A 12897-nucleotide genomic window follows, 5' to 3' on the forward strand; every position below is an offset into this window, starting at 1 on the left:
TATTAAGAAACGTGAAATAGGAATTTGCATACAATGGTAGCAAATACTGGAAACAATTCAAGGAGGTTTCCATTCCATTTATATTATTCCATCTGTATTTAACTATTTTAGTAATACTTTCAATAATTTATTTCAATAATTTCTTGCTATATTTTGAATTTTTTTTGCAGCATACTATTTTCGAAATTCTCATTTTTTTTCCATTTTTATTTTCTTCTACGGTTTTAATTTTTAATTAAGATACTTCGTAAATTTTTAATATATTGCTCTTTTTTTTAAATTATAGAAGGGAAGAACTCAAAAATGCTGTGAAATTCTTTTATTTATTTTTGTACTTTTAGTTGCCATTTAGTTAGATTGCTTCAACTTTCTTTTTTGTTTTCATTTACAAATTCTTTTTTTTTTTTTTCATTCTCCTTTTTTTCTACGGATTTAAATTTTAATTCAGATACTTCGTAATTTTTTAATATGTTTCTCTTCTTTTTTTTTAAAAAAATTAGAAATGATAAGAGCTAAAAAAACTCTGTACGATTCTTTAAATTCTTTTTGCACTTTTAGTTGCCATTTAGTTAAATTAGATCGTTTCAACTTTTTCTTTGTTTTCATTTACATCATAATATTTTTTTTCCCGTTGACTTTCTAGTATTTAACCAGAATTTCAGTTACCTTTAGATATATAGCAGCGCCTAGACAATGTTCAGTGTATTGACATTCGTTAATTCATAAACTATCAGTATTTTAATTATAATCCCCTTCTTTTAATTTTAATTTTTTCCAACATTTTTCACACTTATTCATATTGATTAAATAACCTTCATACAAAAATAAAAGTCATGCATTGTGTGATTATCGTTAAATGAGTTTAACTTTTTTTGGACTGTATTGAAATACTTTCCACGAGGTATTTTATAAAAAGAAATATCATCAATTTATATAAGTATTTTGTCCCTATCTAAGAATTTACATTTACTTGGTGATAGCAATTCTATTACTATGATCTCATTTTGGTTTTGATTTGATACAAGTTAAATGTTCAGTTCATCTGCATAATAGTCTATATTTCTATTTTGTGCTGGTGTATGTAATGACCGAAGAGTAAAATAATGTTATGTATTCTTAAATATTAAATACGTCCTTCATACATATCTAAGATTTAGGAATTGAATGTAATGTCCTTTGGAATATCCAAAACATAACAGTTCTTGGTACTTGCTTAGGTAGCTCAAATCTTTACCCTGATGAAATTAGTAAAGATCAACTTATATCATTTGGAGAAGATGCTTAAAAGGTCGTAATAAATAATTTAATAAGTATTCAATAAAATGAATGTAATTAATGAATTACTGTAATTTCAATAAAGCAACAATAAAATCAGTCCAAGGTATTATGTAAATATTTACATTTCTCCTTTTCGAGGATTATATGCAGCTATTCAAAACACTTTTTTTTTTTTTTTTGTAAAATTATAAAAGTCATGGATTTTAGGGTTAAATCTATACATAGTATAAAATGAAGTCCTCTGAAAACGTCTGTATGTTTGAAAGAGAAAAACTCGAGAAATACTTAACTAATATTGGAGATATTTGAGCCATTTTGTAGAGCATTTATTGGAGAAAGTTTTAGTATATTGAAGCTATATTAAAATATGAAAAGGAGTTTTATTACGTAAAATTGATTTGAGCGAAGAATGTTTTTCCCATGGACAACTTTATATGGCACTTTCTAGAGTTACATCCAAACCAAATATTTATGTTTTGACACCAGGAGGAAAAACAGCCAATATAGTTTACAAATAATTATTGTAAAGCAAGCGGAATTTAATTTTCATGTCAGATCATACACAGTTGATAACAAGTGTGGAACAGTGGGCACAATGACTTATTTGTATATTTTTAAATTTTAAAACAGCTTTTCTATTGTATATTTTTAGTGAATTGTTTTGTCTATGAACATATCAGATTTTTACCTTTTTAACAGTCTAAATATTTCTGGATGTGTGTTAAAAAATTGTTTTGTAATTATTTTTGATGATTTCGTTTGATGTTGTGTGACATGCTCATGTTATATCAGGTGGAGGCTAGACTTTAGTTTAACGCTAATTTTTCCTCTTGGATGTTATGCCACGGGCAACGCTGTGGCGGTACTGCTAGTCTTTCATAAATTACGTAAGGAAAGCACTTGATCTCATATATTTGCTACAACGGCTAATTAGACTATTTATTTATTTATTTTGCAGGGAAAGAGGCAAAACCCTCGTGAAACCGAAGAAAAGGAACTTTCGATATTCGTTTCACATTTACCATTTCAGTGGCTTACACTTTAATTGTAATAAAAGAGAAAAATAAATGAAAAAAAGTCAAATATTAAACCATCGGGAAATACGAGCTTGCTTGAAATGGACGAAGAGGAACTTACTTGTGTTTCTGTGAGGCTGAGGCTCTGCGCGAGTTGCTTTCTTTCCGCTCCTACTACGTAATGGTTCTTCTCAAAGGCGTGCTCCAGCTTCAGAAGCTGAGAGGGCGAAAACGCCGTCCGAATCCTCTTCGGTTTGCGAAAGGGATGGAGTAGGAAGCCGGCTCCATCGGGACCTGCAGGAAAAAATGCACTTTCATATTTCATCCTTTTATGCAGTGAGAAAAAGTAATGAAAAGAATTCGTAGAAACAACGCCGTTGCTTTTTTTCCCAAACATATTTCATCAGAGCCGTAATTAACATTTCCCTCTAGTGAATAATCTGAAACGTTTACTGAATAATTTAGTGCTCTTTCCGATAAACAGAATAATGACAAATTAATAAAGAAGGGAAATTTTTAAGTAGTTGAGTCCTAAACATATTAATTGTTTTAATATGATTATATATAAAAATGTTGTTCATAATTAAAATTATTTGTTTTTTACTCAGTATTTTATTTTTTACCTTAAAAAAATCAATATAAGGGCATTATTTTTCTAACTTGAGATATAAAAAAGATCCATTTATTTCAGGTGAAAATATGTTTAATCATAAATCTGATAAATTCAGAATTCTGATCGAATTTCAAAATTATGATATTCATTCCAAAATAGCCTAGTGGACTTCTCTCTGCCTTTTTAAAAGCAATATTTAATGTTTTTCTAAATATTTAATTTTTCTCATGAAAGAATGCAGATTCTAGTACTTGTTCAATTATATTGCTAATAAGAATGTTCATTAATTATGGGCATTTTTCTATCTTTTTATGTTTTATGCTAATTTTTCCAATTCCCAAACGGGATTTAATATAACTAAATTAAACTGACCAAGAAAAATAGGTGTAAAAAATGAAAAGAGCAATAAAATAATTAAAATAATCTAATTAATTAAATAAAAATTATTTATGAAATACATTCTCTCCTTCTTTGGGATTATTTTCTAAGATTACTAAAAATGTAGTTCGCGTTTTTTAATTGCATTTCTAAATTCCTGTGAAAACAATTGCATTTTTGTCTTATTTGCTCACAATCACTCAAAAAACAATTATGTTTTTAAAATTTGTAAAAAAAAAAAAAAAAAAAAAAAAATCGATGAAAAAACTATAAAATAGGAAAAAACGGAAGAATTAAGATTTCTAAAATAAATCCAATTATTAATTAGTTAGTGAAAGAGATAAATCTTTTAATATTTAATTCCCAAGAATAATATTAAATGCCCTAATTTTCATATTTATTTAAAAGATAATGGAATATTTGTGTATGATTATAAAAATATTTTTATAACATTTAAAAAAAAATGATAACTAAAAATAAATGCATTCATCAATATATATTATTATAAAGTAGAAAAGGTAAATCAGAGAATCATAAATTATAAAAGTTAATTTAGAGAATTATAAACTAGAGATAATGTAAGCGCCGTCTTCAAGTTTATTAATGTCCAAAATACAGACTATTATGGGTAAAATTCTTTCCAAATAATTATAGAAATATGGAAATTTTAGAACTAATGTAGAGACCAAGAATATTTTACAAAACATGCTGAAATCTCTTTTGCATTATAACATTTAGTTGTAGATTAATTTGAGAGCTTGAGCTGTGATATGCGTTGTTAAATATGTCACGTATCATTCTTAAATATATTTCATCCTATTGTTAATTGCATTTTTAATTATATTTTATATAAAATGTTATGTTATTATATTTTGTTATTTCGCATTATTATTTCTTTATTTTTTTCCCTTTAAATATCATTATTATTTATTAGTGATATTTATTAATACAAAGGATTTCTTGGATTTTGTATTTTTTAAAATTTCTTTTTAATTATAGATTTCATACTTTCTTAATTATCATTTATTGCATAAAAATTTTATTTTATATTTTATTGCTACTACTGGAAGTTTTAAGATACATCGGGTATGAAAGCCTCTGCCGTATCTGTTTAACTATCTTGTTTGTGCAGTCATTTCTAAATTATCTGCCTCCCTTTGAATGGGTCATATCTCTTAATTTTGGATAACATGTATATTAAACGTTTTCGCAGGTTTAATAATTATAGGCTGAAGAAACGTTCAATCATGATTTATCTAATTTTGATGGAACCATTATCATTAAGGAACATCCTTCATTTTAATATATAAATAGTCATGAGGGAGAAAAAACTTTTTATTTTTTATTTTCCTCGTATATGAAATATTGAGGAAGTATTCTAATCGTCCAAATATTAAAACTCGAGATTTTTACGAATCCCCCCCCCCTTTTTTTAGATCTCCCCTGAGTGCGAAAAATACATTTTCGGTATTATGTCTGTCCGTCTGTGAATACGATTCGAGCTGGACGGATGAAATTTCGTATATAGGTAAGCGATCAAATTTATAGATTTATTTTAAATAAATTTAGAACGAAATCCGTTTATAGCATGTCTGTCTGTCTTGTTATTCAATTACAAATGAACCCGGTAACTAGAAAACGTAAAGAGCTAGATAAAATTTGATACCGGTTTAGCATCTAAAATATAAATTCTTATCAATTTAAACGAAAAGATATGACCATTTGTTGGTTTATACTTTCATATGCATCTAGACGTAATGACTCATAAAAGTAATGCCTAAATCAATGAAATTCGGTATATCAGCTCAGGACTACAACTGTAATTTTAAGTCAAATTTTAGTGTCAAATGGCTGGCAAAATGGCTTCAAAAATACATACTCTCATAAAAGATTCAGGAAAAATACCAAATTCATACAAAACATTTATACTTTATATCGTTCATTAATCATCAACATCAATGTTTTGTAAGGTGCTCGCGGCCTTATCCAAGGTTCATAATTTTATAGTGGGGAAAAGGGCAATACATTAACGTGGCAGTATACGATAAAGATCACTTCCGCTGTTTATTATTATTATTATTATTTATATTTAAAAACAAAATTTAGATAACGGACAACTTATGAATTTAGAATCATATAAGCCTTTTAAAACAACACAAAATGCAAAAACTAAAATGTTACAATAAGAAAATAAATAATGATCTAAGCTCTCGAATAGTGATCGAGTATTTTAATCTTTTCTCGAAAAGCCTTTTTCCGTTACTCTGAACCGTGAAAGCTAACAAAATTAATGAGACCTTCCACTGCGTACATCGCCGTTCATTCATCATCCCATAAACTCCATTAAAAAAGAGTTTATCATGACTCGAGAACCACGCTACGTGATTAAATTCACGTAAACAAATTAGCAGAAAGTGTCTATCAGTATCACTTCAGATAACCGAGGCAATATGCAGAAAAGATTATTAAATATTTTAACAATCGAAGATGCCTCGTTGCATGCAATTATCCAAATTAACGATTTGACGATTATTTGGGCACTAAAGGTCAATTGTGGCCACGATATTTGCCTCAAATGTATTTCTTGGAGAAGGCTTTATCGAAAATCTGTCAGTTCCATTAACAAGCCATCGTTGCAGCTCTCGCTTGAGGAGCTCTCCACCTTCGGACGCACGAGGATTGAGATGATTATCAACGCTTCCTTCATCGCCCCGGCAAGTGTGTCATCAGCTTGCAGAGCTACTGAAAACATCACTGTTGATGGGTCACCCCTGATAGCGAGGGATTCCACTCGTGAAGCCACCTGATATCAACCAATCGTGCAACCAGAGCATCGCCGAGCTAGTTGCGGCCGCAGCAACAATGTTTATCTGCGCAGCGTAAATCCTTCTTGAAGGCTGTTGTACCAATTTGTTAACAAGTGGGGTAAAAGACGATTTAGTGGGAACGATTGCGGTGAAAGGTGGTCTGATGATATTGGAGAGTAAACAATCGATGGATATAATCAAAAGTCATTGAGGATCAGATCGTTTTCCTGTCCAATCATTGCTGTAACTCATATCTGTCAAAATAAATTATAACAATTAATTGTGTAAATTCATTCGGAGATGCCAAAGTTTACAAGTCATCAGATATGTGAAAGACCTTTACTGGCCGGATCACATATATCAAGGAGATAGTGAGATACATTTTAAGAGAACATAAACATACACTTTAATTAAACTATTTTAATAATGGATGACACAATTCCCAAAGCATTTTTTGCTTTTTAATATTTCTGACCCTAAAAAAGGAAATGCTCTCCATTTTTAAAATTGTTGGGAAACTAGAAAGACTAAGCTGTGTATACTAATACCTAATATTTCTTCATTAATTAATATTTAAAGTTTACAAGTCATCAGATATGTGAAAGACCTTTACTGTTCGGATCACATATATCAAGGAGATAGTGAGATATATTTTAAGAGAACATAAACATACACTTTAATAAAAGTATTTTAATAATGGATGACACAATTCCCAAAGTGTTTTTTGCTTATTAATATTTCTGAACCTAAAAAAGGAAAAGCTCTCCATTTTTAAAATTGTTGGGAAACTAGAAAGACTAAGCGGTGTATACTAATACCTAATATTTCTTCATTAATTAATATTTAAAGTTTACAAGTCATCAGATATGTGAAAGACCTTTACTGTTCGGATCACATATATCAAGGAGATAGTGAGATATATTTTAAGAGAACATAAACATACACTTTAATAAAAGTATTTTAATAATGGATGACACAATTCCCAAAGTGTTTTTTGCTTGTTAATATTTCTGAACCTAAAAAAGGAAAAGCTCTCCATTTTTAAAATTGTTGGGAAACTAGAAAGACTAAGCTGTGTATACTAATACCTAATATTTCTTCATTAATTAATATTTAAAGTTTACAAGTCATCAGATATGTGAAAGACCTTTACTGTTCGGATCACATATATCAAGGAGATAGTGAGATATATTTTAAGAGAACATAAACATACACTTTAATAAAAGTATTTTAATAATGGATGACACAATTCCCAAAGTGTTTTTTGCTTGTTAATATTTCTGAACCTAAAAAAGGAAAAGCTCTCCCTTTTTAAAATTGTTGGGAAACTAGAAAGACTAAGCTGTGTATACTAATACCTAATATTTCTTCATTAATTAATATTTAAAGTTTACAAGTCATCAGATATGTGAAAGACCTTTACTGTTCGGATCACATATATCAAGGAGATAGTGAGATATATTTTAAGAGAACATAAACATACACTTTAATAAAAGTATTTTAATAATGGATGACACAATTCCCAAAGTGTTTTTTGCTTGTTAATATTTCTGACCCTAAAAAAGGAAATGCTCTCCATTTTTAAAATTGTTGGGAAACTAGAAAGACTAAGCTGTGTATACTAATACCTAATATTTCTTCATTAATTAATATTTAAAGTTTACAAGTCATCAGATATGTGAAAGACCTTTACTGTTCGGATCACATATATCAAGGAGATAGTGAGATATATTTTAAGAGAACATAAACATACACTTTAATAAAAGTATTTTAATAATGGATGACACAATTCCCAAAGTGTTTTTTGCTTGTTAATATTTCTGAACCTAAAAAAGGAAAAGCTCTCCATTTTTAAAATTGTTGGGAAACCAGAAACCGTGTATTCTAATACTTCTTCTATAAACTTCTACCGTGTATTCTAATACTTAATAAATACCTAATACTTCTTCATTAATATTTCTAGTGAAACAAAATATCGTTATAAGTAAACTAGTTTCAAAATAAATTAAAAGGTGGTACGATATTTACAAGATGGAAATATTAGCATGATATTTGCTTGTATAATAAAATGAATTAATACTAAGAGGCGAAATCAATTTAAAAGCTCTACCTTCGATTGATGAGTTAAAAATATTCCAATTTAAACAAACAATGATATTAATTCAGAAAACCGAACATTTTATGCTGTCCAATTTTATACATAGTCGAAATTTTGAAAAGAAGAAAAAATTTTCATTGTCTGTTTCTTAATAGATCAATATTATGGAAATAATAAACACTTGAAAACGTGTCAGATCATTTTCTGTACTTTCAAAATCCGGTCCATGTTCTTGAAATTTTGAACAACTCATTGCTCCTTTGGATTGTATAACAGCAATTACTCCCAAATCTATTTATCCACCCAATTACATCCTAATGTATTTAATCAAACAATTTTTACACTTATTATTTAGGAATTGCTGTTTTTATAGGATAATTTTGTGTCAACCAATCATGTAATTGGATCTCTCTCAGAAAAAAAATAATAAAGTCAATTTTATGGCATTTCTCAGTTACAATAACATTATTGCGAAAAAAATTTCCCATAAGATAAGATCGTAATGTAGTTTCATTAAAATAAAATGAATTAAAGATTTTAACAATAAATATAAAATGAAAATATCTATATCTAATATAATACAAAAAGGAAATTTAATAAAGTTCGAAAATATGTTTTTTATGTGAAAAAAGTTCATATTTCTATTTAAAAAAAATAGCTTCTCTTTAAAAATAAACAAATAAATAAAATAAGTTAATAAAGGAGAAAACGAATAGATAAATTTGTGTCCATAGCATATTATAAAGTGTATATTTTGACGTTTTTTTTCGAAAGAAGATGCCCCCCCCCAATAATAAATGATAATAATATTTTTATTTTTCTAATTTTTGCTATATACCGTTCCATAAACTAATGCAGAAGATGAAAGAATTAGGCAAAGATTAAGGGGGGGGGGGTTAAGAAGAAAGAATATGTTTTTCACTCAAAAAGGGGGGGGGAGTAAGTAAGAAAGAAGGTAGGTTTCCTCCAGTATATATAGTTTTCACACGAGGATCTAAAGTGCATTTAAGATGGTAAAAATATTGTCAATAATATATTTTATTAACGCTGCATTTGCATTTATACTTTGATATTTCAGGAAAATAATTGTGATCACTTTAAAAATCTTTCTTCATCCAGATATTACCTGCTGCAATACTACCAACATTTATTTAATTCTTAAAGGGGATGAAAAGTTCGTTTGTTGATGATTCAACGTGAATCTACAACAATTAATTCATGAATCTTAAAAGCAATTGAAACCACTAAATTATATCTTTCTTCTGCTTCTCTTCTTTATTTCCTAACCTTTTTAATTTTTGTATACCAAGCATACAAAGAGAAAGTATTGTAATCGTTGAAAAATTTGAACTCCAGATTTCGACGAGTTTCCACGTTTCTGATCTCTCTGAAACCGAAAAACTCATTTTTGGAATAATCTTTGTCCGTCAGTCTGTTTATTTAAACACGACATCCAAAAAGTGTTTTGAGTTGATGAATGAAATTTGTTATATATAGTTAATATTGCATATGTAGATTCCCAAGTTTGAACGAAATCCATTCGAATCCATTCCTGTGCATAGGTTTAACATGTAAAATATCGATATGTATCGAATTTGGAAAGAAATCCGTCAAGGAGTTGGCCATCTACTGATCTGTACTTCCATAAGCATTTAAAATCGATAATTCAAACCCACAATGACTTACATTTCTGAAGTTTGATATGTGATTTGTAACTACAATTATAGTTCTGCGCCAAATTTTGGTTTTAATTGATCAGTAAAAAGGTATCTAAAGTACGTTCGCCTTTCTAGTACTTGTGTACTTAACGTACTCCAGTGATTAATTACTGCTTTGTTTAAAATTACTTTTTAATTTCTATTTGAGCGTTTTTCGTGTGTTATATTATTGAAACAAAGTTTCTAGAAAAGATCTGCAATTCAGCGTTTTGCTATTTCAGTTTGTTAGAATTTCCTACTACAACCAATTTACATAAAGATGAAATTGAAATCGATAAAAAAATTTTCAAACGTTTGAAGGAGAAATAAGCTGGGTGATTATAAAAGAATAAGGTCCCCTAAAAATTTTATTTGACCTTGAATGAATTATAAGTCCCTCCCACAGGTTTGAATTGAATCTTGGAGAGGAGATGTCTTTTCTGTTGTCTTTCATAATTCACAATTCACAATTACCAGGTATGAATTAAAAATATTTTATCAAATGCAAGGGATATAAATATAATTTTAAATTAAATATGGTTATAAACACTAAGTCACTCAATACATTACAATAATAAATAAGAAATACCAAACATCAATCAATGAAATCTTAAAATATGGTATATCATCAATGTCTTCATATATTATAGCTGTAATCTCTATCGATTTACAGCTATAACAATCATGATAATCTTGTTATCAAATTCCGACTATAACACTGTAGAAACACATGAAACCAGTTGAGTTGTGCCTTCTTCAACCAGCTGATAAGATGACAAAAGAAGTGAATCCGAAATAATAGCTGACGGCAACGGGAAGGCCTGAAACAGCTATATCTATCGGCTTTTTTGTGTCAAAGAACACCTGATGATCGAGACGACATGCAGCACGCAAGACCGAAGAAGACGTGCTCACCGCTGTCACCTGTTCACTTGATTCCTGGTGTCTTGGTGGGTATTTAGATATGAAGGCAGGCACCTGCTGAGGAATCGCCGTTGGCTCCACTTGTTGCGGATCACGCAATTTGAGCTTCCATCATGTTCTTTTATAATAATGCGATGTGATCGGATTGAGAAATGTTTCTTTTCGGCATTTTTATGCGACTTTTTTATGAATTCATCTTCTCGTACATAGGTAGGGATGTTCTGGAACAAGGTCAAGTGAGTCATTTTATGGAATGAACGGAGTGTCAGTTAAAGAATGGAAGTCCGACTTCGAAGAAAAATTATAGTGCAACTAAAATCGGACTATTAAATCTCAGAGTGTTCTTCTCATTTGATAGATATCGAATTGGACGAATTGTAGTACATGAAAGAGGAACGTCAAACTGTCGGAAAAAAGTTGTAATGGAACTGAAATCGGATTATTAAATCTCATTTTTTATTATTTTTATTATTTACTTTCAAAGATATTGAAATGGACGAAATGTCGTTTAAAAAAGGAAGGCCCAACTACAAAAAAGCAAAGTTATAGTGGAACTAAAATCAAACAATTCATTTTCATAGTATCAAGCAATTTTTCAATTCAAAAATTACTAGATAAATGAAGCAATTTTTTTCCCTTCAGTTAATAGATGACGAAATGGACGAAGTGTTGTTTGAAATAGAAAGAACCAATAGCTAAAGGAAAGGTATAGGGAAACTAAAATCTGGCCATTAAGTTTCTCATAGTTTTTTTAAATTTTTATTTATAAGATATCGAAATGGTTGAAATGTCATTTAAAAGAGAAAGGTGCAACAACTAAAGAAAAATTATAAATGAAACTAAAATGAAGCTATTAAATCTCTTAGTATGACGTATGAAATTACCATTTCCTTTTCTCAGAAGCAGTCAGATAAAATTCAATTGCGTATGAAACTGAAATTTCAATCCATACTTTAGTGTGTATATATATATATATATATATATATATATGTATGTATGTATAATATGGGAATTAACGTTATGTATATAATTTCTGCATTTTTAGTAAATAATCTCCTTAAAAGCCACTAAGCCGTAAAACTGAATGAAATTAAGATGCATTCATTTCATTTTCAGCTTATCAATTTATTACGAATGATAGTAAGTCAATTGCTTCAAAATGCTATCACAAACAAAATGCATTTAAATAAATACTTTACAGTAAAATATATAAATTACTTTGGAATAATGGGTTTTTATTTCTTCAATTTAATTGAATTCGTTTTACTTTTAAAGCCTCATGTTGCTTTATTACATGTTGCGAGAGGATGTAAAAGTCAAACGTTTTTCTTCACCAGTTTAATCATTTTCTGTAATAATAGATTTTATTTGACTTTATTTTGTTAGTAAATAAAATAATATCAGAATACTAGAGTAAGTAAGAATACTTTTAAGGGGCATTGAAATAAGCAAAAATGGAAGAAAACTTGCAGTTTTATTTTTATCGTTTCATCACCAAAATGCATGTTTTTATTCAACTGATATAGTATTATAAAATGCATTGTTCAATAAAATAAATATTTGAAGGGTTAAGAGGGGAAAAAAATACATCTTAATGACTTTTCTCAAAATGATATTTAATTAGATTTAAATATCTTTGAAATGTTCCAGGTGTCTTAATTTTTGAAGAAATTAAATGAAATGGATAACAAAGATTTCGGTTAAACATTAAACGAAAATGGGGTATGCATTTTATGTTTCCTGTGTTTTAGTAATCGAATTAAAAGCTAATTTTAGCTCTGAAAAACATAAAATTCCTATGAAAATTCTGTAAGTGTTCATAAAAATATTTCTAAATAATTAGCATTTAATTGGAATTGCAAAATCATACGTAGTTTGTCCCAAATAAATTTATATTTGGTAATAAGAAAAAAATAATTGAAAAAAAAATTAAAAATTAAGACGCTTGGAAAATTTTTAAATTTTTAAAAAATGTTCATTTTTTTAAAATTAAAAATATATTTTGTTTTAAAATGCTTTTTACAGAAAGTTGACGCATTTATATTTTCATATATATGCATAAAAAATTTCATAACCCTGACTGAAT

The 12897-nt window shown here is 28.5% G+C and overlaps 1 protein-coding gene across 1 annotated transcript in view; it reads right to left on the reverse strand.

Annotated features, from left to right (window-relative positions):
- Positions 1-12897, reverse strand: part of LOC129989397 (homeobox protein EMX2-like) — a 112773-nt gene that overhangs the window by 70090 nt on the left and 29786 nt on the right. The window contains exon 2 of the mRNA XM_056097911.1: positions 2416-2588. Within this exon, the coding sequence (XP_055953886.1) occupies positions 2416-2588 (173 nt within the window). The remainder of the gene's footprint in view (positions 1-2415; positions 2589-12897) is intronic.

Source organism: Argiope bruennichi, chromosome 10, assembly GCF_947563725.1.
Source record: "Argiope bruennichi chromosome 10, qqArgBrue1.1, whole genome shotgun sequence".
In the NCBI taxonomy this organism is placed as follows: Eukaryota; Metazoa; Arthropoda; class Arachnida; order Araneae; family Araneidae; genus Argiope; species Argiope bruennichi.